We start from the raw sequence: 21,307 nt of genomic DNA on the forward strand, positions 1-21,307 counted from the left end.
GGACTGTAACCACTGTAAAGGTGTCTTATTCCATCTTTGTCCTCCCTCCTCCCCTCCCGCCCATATAAATTTCAAACAATGAACATAGAAATAATAGTTCATTCACTTGTTATTTCTACGTTTATTGTGTTTTATATGATTGAGACGTGGATATAATATGTCCAGACTCAATTGGCACCCCAGTGAAGGCCTAAAGTCCCAGGTGGATACCAACTGCACGTCTCTGGGATCCATTCTTATTGTAGGTGTACGTAGCCTAGTTGGTAGAAATGGAGTCTTCTGCTTTTGTAGTCTTGGGTTCGAGATCCAAGTGAATGAAATGTTATTTCCACATTTATTGTGGTTTGCAATAGCTTTACTTACTAATTTATATCATATATTAGGCCCAAGATTGTCTGTATTAGGTGTAGGAGAGGTCAGGTTTAGTTAACTTCCTTCTCGGACGCTCCATAGTATAAAATGAGGTCTATTTTGGTGCACCAATCCGCCTTTTGTACATATATCTCACAGTCGCTAAATGTATTATAATTTTGTGGAAAATGGGTTGCAATCAGATTACAAAGGGAAAGAAAGTTACATAGATTCATTGTATAGATGTATTTTAAGCACAGCTCTCTGTTTGGATATTCGATTAGGTATAGACGGGCACACATTCACATGGTGCGCTTTGTGTTTACAAAAAGTAGCTATCATCATTCAAAGGAAAAGGCAGAATTGTATACCGAGAAGAATTGGACGCAAGTACATCACAGTGCGGAGTTCCAGCGTGGTATATAAGAGTACTGTATGCTGAATGGTGATTGGGAAAAAAGATTCCGAAGACTCAACACTCACTCCCATATCTTCCTGAGCCAAGTATAAGGGTCAGTAAAATATGGAAATATATATATATATATTACGAGTGTATATTACGGGCTCACCATAGCCCGTGCTACATGGACATTTCGTTCTGAGTCGCTAAATCTAAAAACATGTAAATATAACCTGGGGGTCTGTAAGCATTACTTAAAGATACCCAAAGCCTCTTGGAACTATGCAAGTAAATCTGTATGAATCTCCCATACAGATGTAATGATGAATCTCCCATACAGGTGTAATGATGAATCTCTCATACAGGTGTAATGATGAATCTCCCATACAAGTGTAATGATGAACCTCATACAGGTGTAATGATGAATCTACTGCAGGTGTAATGATCCTCATACAGGTGCAATGATGAATCTCTCTCATACAGGTATAATGATGAATCACTCCCATACAGGTGTGGGGAGAGAAACAGCCATAACCAAGTAACCTAACGCCAGCACTCTACCCTCCCCTCCCCAATATTCAAATCACATAGTCCAATAAACACTACCAACCGACGAAGATAACTGCGGGCGTGATGGGCGCGGGGTCGGTGCTGGGGGCGGGGGCTGAGGTGGCGGGGGCGGGCGGCGACTCCAGTAGCCCCATCTCGTCCAGGTACCGCTGGTGTTTCCGGCTCCTGTTGGTCCAGCGTCCTCACCTTACACTTCCCCTCATGTCAACTGCCATGTTACATATGTCACTTTCACAATACCGGACACCACCGCCATACCGGACACGCCATATTAACATCAACAAACCTTGACACACAACTCGACATTTGCCACGCCTGACTGCATTATAGTACTATAGATATTGGCAAACACAAGTTGCCCCCACAGGCGCACACACGCCACACAGGCTGCCCACAGGCACACACACACGCCACACAGGCTGCCCACAGGCACACATACACATACACAGGCTGCCCACAGGCACACACACACGCCACACAGGCTGCCCACAGGCACACATACACAGGCTGCCCACAGGCACACACACACGCCACACAGGCTGCCCACAGGCACACATACACATACACAGGCTGCCCACAGGCACACAGACACGCCACACAGGCTGCCCACAGGCACACACACACGCCACACAGGCTGCCCACAGGCACACACACACGCCGCACAGGCTGCCCACAGGCACACATACACAGGCTGCCCACAGGCACACACACACGCCGCACAGGCTGCCCACAGGCACACACACGCCACACAGGCTGCCCACAGGCACACACACACGCCCCACAGGCACACACACACGCCACACAGGCTGCCCACAGGCACACATACACAGGCTGCCCACAGGCACACACACACGCCACACAGGCTGCCCACAGGCACACATACACAGGCTGCCCACAGGCACACACACACGCCACACAGGCTGCCCACAGGCACACATACACATACACAGGCTGCCCACAGGCACACACACACGCCACACAGGCTGCCCACAGGCACACACACACGCCACACAGGCTGCCCACAGGCACACACACACGCCACACAGGCTGCCCACAGGCACACACACACGCCACACAGGCTGCCCACAGGCACACATACACATACACAGGCTGCCCACAGGCACACACACACGCCACACAGGCTGCCCACAGGCACACATACACAGGCTGCCCACAGGCACACACACACGCCACACAGGCTGCCCACAGGCACACATACACATACACAGGCTGCCCACAGGCACACACACACGCCACACAGGCTGCCCACAGGCACACACACACGCCACACAGGCTGCCCACAGGCACACATACACATACACAGGCTGCCCACAGGCACACAGACTTGTCCTCTTACAAATTTCGTCTGAATTTGGCCGTTTGCCGTATGGGCGAAAATGGACGCAATTTCAAAATGAAAAATAATTGAAAATAAATTTTGGATTTATTTTATCCAACACAGCAAGTCAAGGGTCCTCTGGTAGGTTAGGAAGACAGGAAGTTCTCCTAAGGTTTAACAACGTCATGTAAACCGTTAATTGAAAGTTTCCTCTCCTAACATAACATATGCGGCCCACGACTCTTATGTACACTACACTTGCCAGCAGATCTATACTATAGGAGAAAATGTTTGTCTGTCTAAAAGTTGAAGGCCAGACGTTCTGGGCTAGCCTCACTCAAATTTGCAAGGGGGGAGGGGGAATGGTCTGGAGGTACGGTACGGACATATTGGCAATTATAAACAACACTAGGTCATTTTCGTGGAGTTTTTCAAGGAAATTTTTAAATTTGTAAATTTTGCCCCGAGGGGCGAGTTGATTGGGCAGCGCCACTCATCCTGTGAGTGGACATACCGTCATAGCAGCATGTACAGCACTCCCCAATAGGAAGAAAACCCGCTGGGTTGCTCATTCTGTCACTTGTACCCAGACTTGCTTAAAGTGTGAAATATGGCATGTGATTAACGTGGAGTAGATATAATATAATTTCTTGGACCCATAGTGTATGGACTCCCCATAGTGTAAGATACAACGGTGCAACAGTAGAAGCTTTCTAGAGCAAACCTGACAGGTTTCAGCTGGCGTTACTGGATCAGCAAGACTGCAATGGCTCTGCACGCTATATGGACAACAGCCTCGTAGATCATGGAAGACTGGCCATAGGTAATCCACACTACAATGTGCATCACGCACCAAGCTGTGCACCACATACCAGGCTGTGCACCACGCACCAAGCTGTGCACCACATACCAGGCTGTGCACCACGCACCAAGCTGTGCACCACATACCAGGCTGTGCACCACGCACCAAGCTGTGCACCACATACCAGGCTGTGCATCACGCACCAAGCTGTGCACCACATACCAGGCTGTGCACCACGCACCAAGCTGTGCACCACATACCAGGCTGTGCACCACGCACCAAGCTGTGCACCACATACCAGGCTGTGCACCACGCACCAAGCTGTGCACCACATACCAGGCTGTGCACCACGCACCAAGCTGTGCACCACATACCAGGCTGTGCACCACGCACCAAGCTGTGCACCACATACCAGGCTGTGCACCACGCACCAAGCTGTGTACCACATACCAGGCTGTGCATCACGCACCAAGCTGTGCACCACATACCAGGCTGTGCATCACGCACCAAGCTGTGCACCACATACCAGGCTGTGCACCACGCACCAAGCTGTGTACCACATACCAGGCTGTGCACCACGCACCAAGCTGTGTACCACATACCAGGCTGTGCATCACGCACCAAGCTGTGCACCACATACCAGGCTGTGCATCACGCACCAAGCTGTGCACCACATACCAGGCTGTGCACCACGCACCAAGCTGTGTACCACATACCAGGCTGTGCACCACGCACCAAGCTGTGCACCACATACCAGGCTGTGCACCACACAGTCTTGCAGAGCTCGGCCAAAGCCGTATTTGATATACAACATGCAAGAGCTCCACAACAATAATTACTCCCCTCAGCACTGCTAATAAATACATTAACTCAGCAACAGAATAACTCAGCCAAGCAGTAAAATACACACACAGACAAGCTGTCACGTGAGCTAACTCAGCGTTAGGAAACCTCTCAACTACCCAGCCCGTCCTCATCAACACATGATCGCTAATCCAGCTCCCAAACCCCGCTGTTTATGAATGGCAAAAGGTTTACACACGTTTCACAACTGATGACGTTCGAACAGTTCTCGAACAGCGCTTCGCTGACGACCTCTGTTCGAAATCACAAAGAAATCACATACACACATGGCATCATGACGCTGACATCATAGTCTAAATGTGTATTCTGTGTAAATTTGTACATGAAATCTTTGTTTGACCTACTCGCAATCTCACCCGTACGCACAGGATCCTCGAACTACAACCTGAACAATATATGTGACTTGGCCTGGTCGGGGACCGGGCCGCGGGGACGTTGAGCCCCGAAATCATCGTAAGGTAACCACAAGGTAGCTGCTATTGGTGACAGCATCGTGGAAGCCTATGGTGTTCACCTCTACCCCCCCTAAACTAAGATTTTTCAGTAACTTAAGAGTGTAATCTTAATCCATATATGTACTTGGCACACTGCGCATACACATACATACACCAGATGGTCGCTCGCGATACACAACAGGTGGATGCCATATACATTATGGGAATGGCAGCGGAGACCTGCCAGTTGGTTGGCAATTGTTATGATCGAAGTGGAGCAGTGATGACTGATGGGTGCTTGAGGTAGCAATCAGGTCAAGTGGAAGCTGCTACTGTTCAGAGTATCAGCTGCTCTTCACTTCTTAGAGTTAACTCTCAAGTTTCTCACTTAAAGAGCAGTGGAATTTGACAGAAAATTCTGTCAAAGGCTCTGATACTGCAGTTATCGTAGAATAGCAATTCTCGACTTGAGAATGGTCCAGGACGGACCGAAACGTCGTCGTCCCTTCACCTTCTAGTGTGTGGTCTGGTCAACATACTTTAGCCACGTTATTGTGACTCATCGCCTGCATAGCAATTCTCGATTCACCAGAGAGTAATGCCTTCTGTATGGTAGTGGTTGCTGGTAACTAGACCTACGAGTTATTCACACCGAGTTTCAGTGTCGTGGGCTCCAGCTTCTGTTGGAATGAGCTCTTCATGACTGGCTTGGAAACTGTTCAGTGATCTGGTGTTGCCTGGTACAACCAAAACGGTTCCATCCGGCAAAACCCGTACCCCGACCACAGTGAAGATGGAGGGAAAGGTATGCTAAGTGTTCTTGCCTTTCGCACCGTACATCTCTAGCCCCAAGTTACGAGTAACGCTGGAAGCATTATTATTCTACTCAATATTATTCCCCCTCGCAAGACAAAACACTACTTCTAATCAAGTAACAACGAGAGCATACGAGCGAATTAAGTAATTATTAAAAAAAAGGCGCCAAGCCTGGAAGACTAACCCCATCTACAACACAACATGGTTACCAAAATTATATAAATTACTCAGGATGCCAAAACGAGACAAAAGAGACAAACCTATAGCATCACGCGTTGTACAAGTCAGCGACGATTCATCGAGGAAGAAAAAAACAGACTCAAAGGGACGTTGACAAGGCAAGACACCCGATCATCCCGAAAATGAGGACAATGGTAGGATATTTTGGCTCCAGTAAGTGGCCATGAGTTAAGCGCGTGAGACCAATACACAACCAAGCCAGATATGTCTCCACACCTCCTGAAGGCAAGGATTTAATAGTGCAGTTTATTAACTGTGTGCCAATGGTCTAGCAATATCTGACCATGGACCAGATTCACGAAAGCAGTTACGCAAACACTTACGAACGTGTACATCTTTCCTCAATCTTTGATGGCTTTGGTTACATTTATTAAACAGTTTACAAGCATGAAAACTTCCCAATCAACTGTTGTTATTGTTACAAACAGCCTCCTGGTGCTTCGGAGCTCATTAACTGTTTAATAATTGTAAACAAAGCCGCCAAAGACTGAGAAAAGATGTACAGGTTCGTAAGTGCTTCCGTAAGTACCTTCGTGAATCTGGCCCCATATCTCTAACTCACTCACTCACGCTCTCTCACTCTAACGGTTGCGGATTACCTTATGAATGGCTGCGTAAAAATCCGAATACGGAATCTGATTGGTGAAGATGGAGCAGGCAGAGAACAATATAAGAATGACAATCAGATTTCCTGCCATAATAAGGTGCCATGCCCATGTACGCATTTGCATTCGGCTGTGTCGCGTTTTTTAGGGAGGTTATCTTGAGATGATTTCGGGGCTTAGCGTCCCCACGGCCCGGTCCTCGACCAGGCCTCCTTTTTGTTACACACCCCCAAGAAGCAGCCCGCAGAAGCTGTCTAACTTCCAGGTACCTATTTACTGCTAGGTAACAAGGAGATCAGAGTGAAAAACTCTTTGCCCATTTGTCTCCGCCTCCACAGGGGATCGAACCCGGAACCTCAGGACTACGAATCCGACGCACTGTCCACTCAGCTGTCAGGGAGACTGTACGGGTAGTGTACTACAAGTGCTGGTGTCTGGCACGAGGTGGCACCACTGCAGCAGTAGTAGAGCAGCTCACGCGTCTGCTTCCTGACTCCTCTGTCTTCCAAAGTGGGAGATTGTCTTCATCTGGGTCTATTTGCTTCATTTTTGTGAAAGGTTTTCCAAAAATCAAATCGGTTAAATTGTTTCATGATCAATTGTCTCATTTCGGGTGGAGCTTTCTGCTAAGACTTTTGCATTGATTGCAATTATATACAAATTAGGAGGGGTAGCCGGCGGTGCCCGGGATAGTCCGTCTCCCCCTCCCCCCCCCCCCATCGTCATTCCACCCCTCTTCTCCCTTTGACCCCCCCCCCTCGTGACTTCCCCCCTGCTTCCTCCATCTCCCATTGATCCCCCATTCTTCCCTCTATCCCCCCCATCCTCTTGGTCATCCCTTTCTCCCCCTCCCCACTTTTCCCCATCCTCTTAGTCCCTTCACCTCTTTGTTCCTTCGTCCTCCCCACCCTTCCCTTACCCCCAATTTGCCCCTCATCCCCCCTTCTCTCAGAAAATTAAATATTGGTAAGGAACGAATCTACTGCATGGGTCTCTTAAGGAAATACGTGTGTACGATCACGACAATCTTTTAGGGCATCACAACCAATATTTCACAATTGACCACACTTCAAAGATAATCAGATAATTATTAGTATTTCTTAAATCATTTGACTTACACCTACCCTGAGCAGCCTATGTCCGTCCCGTACCCCAGACCATTTCCCCTACAAATTTGGGCGAGGCTAGCCCCAAGCTTCTGGACTACAATTTTGGACAAGCTTTTAATGATGGTAGGCCTATGACGATGATTGAGTAGGCTGAAGGTTTATAAGGTCTAGCCCTCTGTCAACACACACACACACACACACACACACACACACACACACACACACACACACACACACACACACACACACACACACACACACACACACACACGCACTGTATACATACATTCTTTACTTAAATACACATACACTGTTCATAAATACATACATTATTCATCACTTATAGACATTATGCACAACATATTTACATCATACGTTACATTACTTACATACCTTTCAGATATACATTTTACAAATACATTATACACACATAATTCATACATACTGTGTTATACATAACATTTATACATACTGTGTAATATATATACATACATATAATTCATATATACTGCATAATATATACATACAAGTCTTGGCGTGGAGATGTTCCTAACCAATCAGTACCAGTAGCCATGGCTAGGCTTGGCCAGCGGCTTCACCACTACCCCATCACCTGCACTTTCGTAAACCAAACCGTTTTGTGATTAAACTTGCTAAAGGAAATTTAGCAATTTAGAACAGCTTGTGGTACTTATTATTATTAGCAAATCTGAGTTTTGTTTGTTTCACGAGAAAGTGGAAACGTCTCTGATGACAGAATACTCGTATTCAAAAGCCTATGAAAAAAAAGCCATCTCAGATCACTTGCACATCATCATGCATTCATATACATTCTGCTATGGCGGTATGTCCACTCAAGATGAGTGGCGCTGCCCAATAAACTCGCCCCTCGGGGCAAAATTTAAAATTTAAATTTTATCATTCACACTTGAAGAGGCTGCTTGTGACCTTCAATAGTGACCTTAGATGCTCGACGATGGTTGACCTGCGAGTGTGGTCGAGGGCAAGGTTGCACGGTCGACAGAGGAGGCGACCATTGCGTTCTCCCAGGACGCAACCGAACTCCCACACGCGGTCCTGGGGAGTCTTGTTCTTGGCGGCGTGGGAGGGGGAGCGGGGCCGGGCTGCCTTCATGCCCGCGGTTACCACCAACACCGTCACCACTACAACCTCCTGTGGCTCTCAACCCTACCACTTCAACGCTGACAGATTTTAGCGACTGCGGCCTGAATTTCGTTGAAACTTTCTGACATGTTGCAATAAACATAAAAGATGCAATAATTTGTGTAGAAAGCTATATATATGGCTATAGAAACGGAGATGTTTAGCAATAATATGATATAATTCGAATCTCAATGTCTCAATATAGACGATAAATCATCAGTAGAATGTATGAGAAAGCAGGTTTAGTGTGAAATTAAGTTCAAGAGGGATGAAAATTAGGCTATCTCAACCCAAAACGAAACAATCGGCTTCCAGTTGTCTTGGAAACAATTAGTGATGAAGGAGTGTCAACAGTTGTCAGAGGTTGGAGCTGGAGACTCTAAGAGTCCAGTTGCACAGTGGCAACTGACGAGCGGGGAGAGGGGGGGGGACAGACACTCACTTGTTATACGCACGTCTAAACAGCGATTTCTTTGACTTGTATATCTAACCACGTTATGGAGCGTCCAACTGATCGGTAATTTCAAGTTTTTCAATAACGCAGCCTCGTGTAAACTGACACGAAGAAAAGTGTTCTAATCTTATTCATATGCAACTGCCACGCTATCAATTAACAATGTGACGATTAGAATCATAGGTCGCGTGGCGAGGCGCCCCCAGGCAGGGAGGAGACTGGCACTGAGGGGGGAAGGGAGGCGAGGCACTAACTGCTCCACGGTCCGGGTATTCACTGCGCCCCCACAGCAGCAGGTTGGGACATATGCCTGCTGTAGTGTGAGGCCTCCCTAACACTGTAGGACCGACAACACTGCTAACACAAGGAGGGTGCGACCAGCGCGGGGTGAGGGCAGACACTGCGCCACACAGCAGAGCGCAGCAGCCCCTGCTCCCTCCCCCTTCGCTATCCCCCCTCACCCCCCCCCCCCCCCCCCCCACGAGCACACACCAGGCTAGAAAGGCTGGTTGTTTTGGTGGAAGATAACAGTTACTAGGATACGTGAGCTGCCATCACAACTGAATTCTATACTGACATGGGGCAGCGCAGCCGGCGCCACCATACCACATAAGAGCCAAGGAGTGCCACCGCCGTATCTTAGTGGGAGTGCCTCGCCTGCCGCGGGGAGCCAAGCGCGGGCTGCGGGCTGCGCAGGAATCAATACTTTTGTCATTACTGCGCCATGCTGACGCACCACGCACCCTGCGAACCCTCTATGGACGAGCGCGCGCGCACCCCCCCATCCCCTCCCCCCCCCCCCCACCATTACTCTCACAAATGGTGGAGTATCGTGGAGGTCCTCCTGATGTCAAGCTCAACTGCAATATGGAACACTATTACATTTTTAGCAGCGAAACTTAAGCAAACACGGGACCGCCCTGGTGGACGCCACTCTCCCAACTGTTGCACAAGCTCCAACGCACGAAACGCACGCTCCAACGCACGAAACGCATGCTCAAGAGCGCGAAACGCACGCTCCCACGCACGAAACGCGCGCTCCCACGCACGAAACGCGCGCTCCCACGCACGAAACGCGCGCTCCCACGCACGAAACGCGCGCTCCCACGCACGAAACGCACGCTCCAACGCTCGAAACGCACGCTCCAGCGCCCGCATGCGCGTACACTCCAACACCACCATGTCCACCTTCGGAAACATTCACTTGCGACTTTATCAGTAAATAAATACAATCGAAAGTCTACTAACTGCGATTCAATATTTTTAAATAAATATTTTAACACTACGTTACGACATCACAAAGTATCTCCATCAAAGGTACACAGCCACACCCGCTCCACCACCACACCAACACTCCCTCCTCCACCATCATCATTGTCCACCCCTCCACCTCTATCACCATACATTACCCCTACACCCCCATCCCATCACAGTATTCCAACACCCCAAACACAACCCCCCATCCCCCTCTTTCACACACCATCCCCACCAAACATCCGTCACCTCAACTCCCCCGCAAGCACAACTAGGTGAATATAACTTTGAACCATAAAACCAAAATTGAAGAAATAGAGAGGCCTGGAACAAGATTAGTGTCTGAGCTAAGAGGATCAAGCTGCGAGGATTCGTTAACGGAACTGGACTTCACAACCCTAGGGGAGGGAAGAAACGGGGGATATGACCACAACCTACGAGATACTGAGGATAATAGACAAGATGGACAAAGACAGCCTCTTTAAATTGAAAGTAGGACAAGTGAAAACTGGAATTCAAACAACTTTAAGAGATATAATTAAATACGTTCCGCCAAAGAAATCGAACGATAAGGAAGTTAAAGTATAATAGAACAGGCAAACAAGTCAGGTAGGCCGGGCACAAGGAGCTACACCTCCCTTCGCTGTAGTCACTGTTAAGCACATCCACCTTCAAAGGGGGCAAGGGCTCCAGATTTCCAAAAAAATGCATTAAATGAAAACTAGTTCGATTTCAATCAAACTTTTTTGACTAGTTGTATATGAAAGGGTTTCATCTGGTCTTAGTCTCAGCATCGTAGCATAAATAGGAAGGGAGAAAAAAATAGTGAAGTAGGTGTCAAAACCTACTTCAAGGGTCGTGCACCTCAGTTAACGAGGTGGTCCATTAGAATACCTTTAACCAGCTTATCATATACAAAAGAGGGGTAATAATAAATGAAAAGCAACAAGATGGGGCCGGGTATATGCCGAGGCCGCCATGCATGATCGAGAGGGTCGATGGGTTCCACTGCGAGTCTTCCAGAGAAAAAAATTTCTGTTACAAGGACTTCAGCAGAATAATATTGTACTTGTATATTTTCGAGCAACTGTTGGGTACATAACACGACCAAGTGTGTCTACCCCTCCTAGGTCAGTGATTGCTTCGCGACAATCTCGTCCATGCCGGCTCAACCCAAGAGGAGCACTAGGGGGTTCTGGAAGAATCATGAGCATGCGTGAACTAGCAAGACTGTTTTTGAAAATGCTAAAAACTATGTCCTTGCCAAACCTGTACATCTTTCCTCCTTAACCTTAGGTTGTGAAGCTTCGAAGCTGGTGAATGGTCTAATACAGTACTGTATATGTAAACAAAGCCGCCATGCTAGCAGAAAAATGTAAAGGGTTTCGATAGTTGATGGGTAAAGGCTTGATGAATCCTAGGCCTGGACTCGCCTCCAAAATAACTACACCCACTAATAACTCAACCCACACAAGTGAAATTAAATTAAAGTGAGGACGTTTTGGTCCGCCCTGGACCCTTACCAAGTCGTGGCAGTCAATATAGGTACCATATTGCTAGAAGGACGAGTTACAATAATGATGTCTCGGCACCTACATTTATTTGTATGCCTAGGGTCCCAATAATAAAAAGAGTAGAGGGCTCAAGTTGTCTGTGTAGCCAAGGCTACAAATGCTGTTCCACCTCTGGCTCCCAAAATTGAAACTAGGAACTCTGGTCCCCAGCTGCAGAATGCTACATACACCATGATAGTAGCTTCTTTGGGATCGTTTTTTTGGTACACGATGGGAATGTCTCTTAGATGCTTCCGTTTGAGTTTCTAACGCAGCTGCTAATGTTGCCTCGAGTGCCTGTGTACAACAGTTTCCGTGATTGTTTCACGGATTGCGAGGTGTGGGAAATTTTTACCCACCATATCTAATAATCATCTAAGAAATGTATAATTTCTATATCATATCTAAATCATATCAAAATCATATCTAAATCGTATCAAAGATTCATTATAGCTTGATCCTGGATGACAATGGCACCATGAACACGTACGCAACAGGGGCCCTTTTGATGCCTACGTGACTTTGTACATGATCTTTCAAGGATCCAGAAGCTTCTAGAAGGACTTCTTAATTAAAAAACTATTGGAACATTGATTCAATATCCGGTAGGATTAAAAATCGAATCCTTAATAAGAATCAGTGGTACTTTCAAATACTACTTATAATCTTTAAATCTTATATCTAATTATATTATAATCACATCTTATCTTAATCATAAGTCTAGACTGTAAAAATAATCAATCAATATTCATTGAAGGCTACCGTGCTCAGAGAGCATGGCAGGGCGATGGGGGGGAGGGAAGCGCCCACCAACAAGCCCAGCGGCACTCCGCGTTTGTTGACAAATGAGTGAACAAGTGACTGATCCTTAGCGAACATTACCAGCTCAAGGACACCTTATCTAATATTTTTATCGCCAGTGAATACTCTCTAGAACTGGGGGAGTACCTGGACAATATCTACAAGGAAAATCATAGAACATTCATAAAATAAGAGTGTATAGTGGAGATCACGGTGACACGGTTTCCTCCACCTTCATTCTTTATCTTTATCATATCATTCTTCTGCAACGCAGTTAAAGAAAAATCACGTAGCAACGCTACCAGATCATCATACAGCAACGCTGTAGCAAAATATCGTGCCTAAACTCAACAAGAGAGTTAATCAGTCTGGCAAACTTGTCAGACAGGCACCCCGACTGGCAGAGAAGTATATTGAAGGTTATTTGGTATATGATTGGCCAATTGTATGCTTGTGTAGCTTTAATATCCTATAAATCTGTCTGTTGGTTAAAAAGCGAGGCTAAGCCTCACAAATCGGTACGTTTATTAAAATTATAGTGTAGCTGTGAATCTTATCCAAGCACTGAACCTCATGAGTGTCCATTCTGTCAGAAAAGAATTCAGCCTCAATAAGTAAAAACCTCACAAGTGTCCACAGTCTTGGAAGAGATTCAGTCAAGCTAACTGTATAAAGTGAATGTCTGCATATATATTTGAATATATAAATTAAGTTATCAATAGCTTGCTTAGTTATTTATAAGTTATCATATAAGTTCATTTAATTGAATATAATTTCTAGTACTAAGTTAATAGTATTAAGACTCCATTTAAGGTCATTTATTTATACTTTTACAATTAATTTGTTGTTTATAGTATAAGAATCTATTGGCTGTTAAGTTATGGTACTAGGTTAGACTATGTATGTTTAAATCTCTGATTTAAACAGAGCCAGTGTTCAGTCAGATAACTGAATTTATCAAATCTTATCCTTGTATAAAATACAAGCTGATGTGAGATCCCTGTCTACAGGTGGATTGGAACTTCTATCAACAAGTCATTCACCCCACCTGTCCCTTACAGCCCACAATCTGTCATTAGGAAAAGAGGAATTAGGATTTACAACCCTAGCTAGAGATTTTCATTGAATTAATTTGCAGACAGTAATTTTTTAATTTAGTTCAGTACAAGTCCCTGGTAGTCTCCTCTTATATCAATCCCAGCAGGTTTTTCCCACATTAATGGTCCTTCGAACCTAGATAATAATGGTCTTTTGTACCTAGATATTTATGATCATTCATTTACCGAATATTTCAGTGCCAAATACATAAGAAACTTCTTGATTTTGCATTGGAATAATTCTTACATATTCTAGCCTAACCTAGCTATCAGCCAATATTTATCATAGCTATATATCTAAGTAAACATATTGTTTGCAGTGGCTTAAGCCACCATATCCATTAACTAGTAAGCATTCATAACAAACTGATACTGTTTTATGTTAAGAAACAACAGTACTTAAGTATATCAGTGTCAAAGACACAACTGCATCTTAATCATAAATTACCAATTATCTACCTCATTGTGGTAACATTACATGTATATTTAAGTGTATTATCTAGCATTATCTCTAATCTACTGATTTTCAGAGCTGCTCATTACATAATATTCTTTAAAAAAGTGTTATCATCACTGTAAGAGCATATCATTACAATCTAACTATAATCAACTGTATCAAACCCTATTCCAGGTAAAACCAGTAGACATTCTACTGTATTTTATCTAACAATTATTATGGTAACAGATTTTGTAATAACTTTGCAAAAATAGTGCCATTTACTATTTTTAAAAAATTATTACAGGATTTACCAACTTGGTGCATTCGTGCATTCGGGTCACAAATCAAATTATTACAGTACTTTTGATAATTGAACACCTGCTACAACCAGATTCCAGGGAGGAAATGAAGGACGATCTTTGGAATCATTACCTAAGTAGACAGGAAAGCTCATTTATCAAAATACATTAACATCATACATATTTATCAGAAAAAAGAGAAAAATCTCGGAATCTCCGAAACTCGGAAAAGGTCAAAATGACTAACAGTATTCCACCAGCAACTGAAACAGAAAAGAAAAGGACACAAAGTGTCTAAAAAATCACTTGAATCTACAGCCTACAGACCATTTAAATCAGGTGATAGACAAATGTCATCATCACTTGGCTACAATAGTCTACAATTGGGGATTAAGATCAATCTTAATCTCACATCACAATCTGAAAGGCTAACAACACATTGACAATGTCAATACAAATATTATCATCCATCTAAGATAACTATCTTAATCCAAGAATATAGTCTTGATCACCTAATCTCATGCTTTCACTGGAGTGAAAGCAGCCTCAGAAAATCTGAAGTTAATCAAGCATCTCAAAGAGACTTACTTAATAGAAAAGGCAAAGCCGAGAAAAAAAGAAAAAGCAAAATGCTTCATCACATCATGAATAATGTAGATACACATTATTACAGATACAATTCATCCTTTAAGGAAATCCTTGGAGGAGTACAAGTGTTACATGCTTGTATGACCTACTTGCATGTAATTACTTACCTACAAGTTTTACATACTTGTAACAACATCTTATCACAAAGCCAAATCTTTGATGGACTTCGAGCTTACGTACAAAGATTACGAAGCCGAGGAAAACTTAGATCTCAAGAAAAAATCCCCAAAGGTGAATCCAAGGACAAAAGCAAAAATGTCCAGAATGGCAGTCAAAAATCAAGGCAACAAAACTCCTCTTCTGCAAAGTGGAAAAAGAATAATGTTGGCTCTTATGCTATATCCCCCACAGTTAACAGAACTGTAGGAAACCAAGCTCCTAAGACAGATAAGACAAAAGGAGCTACAAGTGCCCCAAAATGTTTATTCTGTCAAGAAGCACATACCATTTATCAATGCACAGTTTATGTAGGCCGTGCCAGTCGAATCGATCGACTGAAATCTCTGAACAGGTGCATCCGTTGTCTACGGAAGCACGATACTAGTGAGTGTAACACTCCATTGCAAAACTGCCAATATTGTCATAAAAGTGTACATCACACAGCACTCTGTGGTGATATTAGCACTCAATCCAGATCACAGACTTCCAATAATCAACCTGCATCTCAGGCAAAGCCCAAAGATGATAATACCACAACAGCCGTACAATTCTGTACAGTAATGAGCAATGTCAACGACTTGGATACAGAAATTGTTACAACAGCCATATTGCCTACTGCACAGCTAGAACTATGCAATCAAGGAATTTGTATTCCAACTAGAGGCTTTTTTGATCAAGGGTCACAGAAAACCTTTATCAGTAAAAAGATGGCAGAAGATTTACAACTTAAATCTTCAAAGCAAGTATCTACATCCATATCAGGGTTTTTTACTAATTCTGGTCGTAGAACCTTTCCAGTAGTAAAACTCAATGTCTGTCTAGGTACATCCCAAAGGACAGTAGAAGCCATAGTAGTTGATAAAATTCCTACTGAAATGGAAGTGACTGGTCTGACAGCAACAATTAAATTCCTAAAAGAAAAAGGAATCCAATTAGCAGATCCTCTACTTGATTCTGACTACATAGGGGATATCGGAATCCTGATTGGAGCTGACTACTATCATCGATTCATTCTGGGATCAGAAGAATCTATGGGTATGAATATACTCAAATCAGCAGGAGGCATATTGATGACAGGACCTATACTAGATCTTGAACCTTCAACTCCTGAAAAATCACATCATACAGAAACTGTAATAGTGGCATGACTAGGCAAAGAACAGTCACCACTTAAAATCCCCCACATGATTGATGATGGATTAGAATCTGTACCTCAATTGTGGGAACTTGATGCTATAGGAATAATTCCTGAACAACCAAGTCCTGATGATGTCTGTGCATATAATCAATACTTAGAAACTGTACAGTACTATGATGGACAGTACTGGGTAAGGCTACCATGGAAAATCAACCATAAAACCTTACCTACCAATTATCACATGGCTTATAGTCAATTTAAATCGCAACTAGCAAAGCTAAGAAAAAGGCCTGAGCATTTAAAACTCTATCATGAGATTATTGCTCAACAATTAAAGAATAAATTCATCGAAGTCGTGAAACATGACAATACGCAAACAGGCCATTTTTTACCTCACATGGCTGTAATGAGAGAATCAAAAACGACTCCTTTACGGATAGTTTTTAATTGTAGCTCTAAATCTGGACCCCAAGGAACCAGTCTAAATGATTGTTTGCAAACAGGTCCAAGTCTAACTCAGAAATTGTATGACATACTGTTGAAGTTTAGACTTAACAAATATGCGTATTCAGCAGATATAAGTAAGGCCTTTCTAAGAGTTGGCTTACAAGAAGAAGATAGAGACTTCACTAAGTTTCTATGGGTAGAGAACCCAGAAGATGTCAATAGTCCAGTAGTGACTTTCAGATTCTCTTCAGTTCTTTTCGGCGCGACAAGCAGTCCATTTCTGTTGCAAGCAACTCTAGATACTCATCTGAAGAAATCATCAAGTCCCTGTAAGACTGAAATCAGTCAAAATCTATATGTAGATAATTTTCAAGGGACAGTTAACAGTACTACTGAACTGTTACAATTATATCAAGAGGCCAACAAGGAGCTACAAGGTGCCAACATGCCACTACAATCTTGGGCCTCTAATAATGCAACATTGAATAATCAAATAGCAAGAGATTACCCTGAATATCACGTACCAGAATCACAAAAGGTGTTAGGTATGGATTGGGATTTAATCTCGGACACAATATCGATCAAATCTGTGCCAGTAAATTACAACATCACTACAAAAAGGGATTTGCTTTCACAAGTTAGCAAAGTATTCGACCCACTAGGTCTACTAAATCCTTTGACAATCAAGTGGCGTTTATTGGTGCAACAAGCATGGAAGGCTAAGGTTGGTTGGGATGATCCACTACCAATCCAGTTACAAAAAGCTTGGATGGAAGTGGCTCAAGAACAAACTTTAGTTGAAAAGATAATCTTTCCGAGACACATAGTCGAGGAAAATGAGGAAGTATCACTACATGTATTCGCAGACTCGTCAGCCAAAGCTTTTGGAGCTTGTGCTTACTTAGTGACTTCTAATCAATCATATCTTATCACCTCTAAGGCCAGAGTCGCTCCATTAAAAAAGAGGACTTTGCCTCAGATGGAACTAACAGCACTGCTAACTGGTACACGCTTAGCAGTGCATATCAAACAAGTCTTGTCTACCATCAACATCAAAGATGTCATTATATGGTCTGACAATGAAGCTGTCTTACAATGGGTACGAAACGACAACTGTCCAACTCCATATGTAAAAAATCGCGTCTCGGAAATTAAAGAAATTTCCGCAGGCTTTCAATTGTTGCATGTACCAACAAAGGATAATCCAGCTGATCTCTTATCAAGAGGTATGACATTTAAACAGTTTGCAAAGGCAGATATTTGGTTTCATGGGCCTCGATGGTTGGTGAATGGTAGTTGGCCTGAACAAAAGCCACACGTCATTACGACACAAACCATAACTACCACCAGGCAGCAAGCTCAAATATCAGTCTTGGATTGTACTCGTTACTCCTCGCTCATCAAATTAATCAATGTAACACAGAACGTGTTTCATTATCTCAGGAAAAAAGGTATAAAATACACTTTTCCAGATGCACTTATCTATTGGGTAAGACAAGCCCAGAGAGAAACTTATGGGAATAACTATGAAAATCTTCCGCATAAGTTAAAACACAATCTCGGTCTGTGGATAGACCAAGAAAATCACAACATTCTGCGTTGTGGAGGGAGACTTAAACACGCAGATATCAATCTAGATACCGTGCATCCATGGCTTTTACCAAAAAATCATTGGATCACAAGGTTGATTGTGTTGCATACACATCAACAAATCATCAAACATGGAGGAGTGTTAGACACACTCACACAAATCAGACAGCAGTACTGGATTCCTCAGGGAAGACAGTCAGTCAAATCAATCTTGAAGAATTGCATGATATGCCGAAGGTACGATGCAAGAACTTGCTCTTATCCAGGGCCACCACCCCTGCCAAAGGAACGAGTGGTCCATCTACAACCTTTCGAAACGACAGGAGTAGATTATACAGGAGCAATATATCTAACAGGGACTGCAGATAAGCAACCTATCAAGGCATACATCTGTCTGTTCACCTGTGCTACCACCAGGGCAGTACATCTAGAGGTAACACCCGATATGACTGCTCAATCATTTATTCAAGCTTTCCGCAGATTCGCAGCACGCCGATCATGCCCTAAGCTGATGATTTCAGATAACGGAGCAAACTTGGTAGCTGGAGAAGCATGTCTACGGGAAATCTGTTCCCATCCTGCAGTTACTTCCACACTGGAACAGCGTCATTGCAGATGGAAATTTATCCCTCCGAGAGCCCCATGGCACGGAGGATTTTATGAACGGTTAATAGGAACTGTAAAAAGATCCTTGAGAAAATCTCTACACCGTCAGAAAATCAATCTTCAAGAACTCCAGACAGTAATCACGGAAATAGAATCAAGGGTGAATAACCGGCCGTTGACTTACTTGTCTGAGGATCCTACTCAACATGAGCCATTAAGTCCTGCCCACCTAATGTATGGAAGACTTCTGACTCCAGTACCATCTCTAGTGGATGATGAGATCAGAGATCCCTCATATGTGGGTCAGAGCGAGTTGGTTCAGGGGTATAAGCATCTGTCCAGCATAATCCAAAAATGGAATGATGTTTGGACCAAAGAATATCTTACATCTCTACGAGAACATCACTATGGGGCCAATGTCCCACATAATATAGCTAATCTCCAACCTGGCGATATTGTCTTGGTAGACAGTGATGGCCCTAGGGCTGACTGGCCATTAGGTAAAGTTGTCTCAGTCCATCCAGATAGTCAGGGGATTTTGAGAATAGTCAAAATCCTGTCCAAAGGAACAACTTCCCTGAAGACATTGGACAAACTCATCCACATGGAATCAGTGAGCCAGCTGCAGTTAGATCCTGAGAGACCTCAAGAGACTCTAACTCCACAAGACCCACAGACTCCTAACAGACACAATCGTCCACAACGGACAGCAGCACAAAAGTGCAAGCAAAATTTGCACTTGTATTATCAATCCAATGGAGAGTAAATAAATACATATGGTTACTATTGTCCTAAGTATTGGACTCTGTGCCAGTTCTCTCCCTCTGGAAGATGTGGGAAATTTTTACCCACCATATCTAATAATCATCTAAGAAATGTATAATTTCTATATCATATCTAAATCATATCATTCTTCTGCAACGCAGTTAAAGAAAAATCACGTAGCAACGCTACCAGATCATCATACAGCAACGCTGTAGCAAAATATCGTGCCTAAACTCAACAAGAGAGTTAATCAGTCTGGCAAACTTGTCAGACAGGCACCCCGACTGGCAGAGAAGTATATTGAAGGTTATTTGGTATATGATTGGCCAATTGTATGCTTGTGTAGCTTTAATATCCTATAAATCTGTCTGTTGGTTAAAAAGCGAGGCTAAGCCTCACAAATCGGTACGTTTATTAAAATTATAGTGTAGCTGTGAATCTTATCCAAGCACTGAACCTCATGAGTGTCCATTCTGTCAGAAAAGAATTCAGCCTCAATAAGTAAAAACCTCACAAGTGTCCACAGTCTTGGAAGAGATTCAGTCAAGCTAACTGTATAAAGTGAATGTCTGCATATATATTTGAATATATAAATTAAGTTATCAATAGCTTGCTTAGTTATTTATAAGTTATCATATAAGTTCATTTAATTGAATATAATTTCTAGTACTAAGTTAATAGTATTAAGACTCCATTTAAGGTCATTTATTTATACTTTTACAATTAATTTGTTGTTTATAGTATAAGAATCTATTGGCTGTTAAGTTATGGTACTAGGTTAGACTATGTATGTTTAAATCTCTGATTTAAACAGAGCCAGTGTTCAGTCAGATAACTGAATTTATCAAATCTTATCCTTGTATAAAATACAAGCTGATGTGAGATCCCTGTCTACAGGTGGATTGGAACTTCTATCAACAAGTCATTCACCCCACCTGTCCCTTACAGCCCACAATCTGTCATTAGGAAAAGAGGAATTAGGATTTACAACCCTAGCTAGAGATTTTCATTGAATTAATTTGCAGACAGTAATTTTTTAATTTAGTTCAGTACAAGTCCCTGGTAGTCTCCTCTTATATCAATCCCAGCAGGTTTTTCCCACACGAGGGGCCATCAATCCTTCTTCGAATTATATTTTGTTCAGTTTGACTTATTTAATGTATAACAGTAAATGGTGGGCTGTTGCTTTTTTTCCAGTTGGCATATAATCATATCCGTTAGGTTGATTATCTATCTCCCATTCAACTTCTTGATTAACACTCGTTCAACTGCGAGTCTCTATTGTGAAAGTTCTTTCCACCGAGGCCATTAGCCAACAATAATTACAACCTTGTCAAAATAAACCTATTTTAAAGGTGCCAAG

The 21,307-nt window shown here is 43.4% G+C and overlaps 2 protein-coding genes across 2 annotated transcripts in view; one reads left to right on the forward strand and one right to left on the reverse strand.

Moving 5' to 3' along the window:
- LOC123757809 (uncharacterized) overlaps window positions 1-21,307 on the reverse strand; it is a 52,805-nt gene that overhangs the window by 14,744 nt on the left and 16,754 nt on the right. The window lies entirely within an intron of this gene.
- LOC138372926 (uncharacterized) lies at window positions 16,583-21,302 on the forward strand. The gene is made up of 2 exons (XM_069338602.1): window positions 16,583-20,349; window positions 20,842-21,302. The coding sequence occupies exon 1, from the start codon at window positions 16,583-16,585 to the stop codon at window positions 19,943-19,945; it is 3,363 nt and encodes a 1,120-aa protein (XP_069194703.1). The 3' UTR covers window positions 19,946-20,349; window positions 20,842-21,302.

This window comes from Procambarus clarkii, chromosome 40 (genome assembly GCF_040958095.1).
Source record: "Procambarus clarkii isolate CNS0578487 chromosome 40, FALCON_Pclarkii_2.0, whole genome shotgun sequence".
In the NCBI taxonomy this organism is placed as follows: domain Eukaryota; kingdom Metazoa; phylum Arthropoda; class Malacostraca; order Decapoda; family Cambaridae; genus Procambarus; species Procambarus clarkii.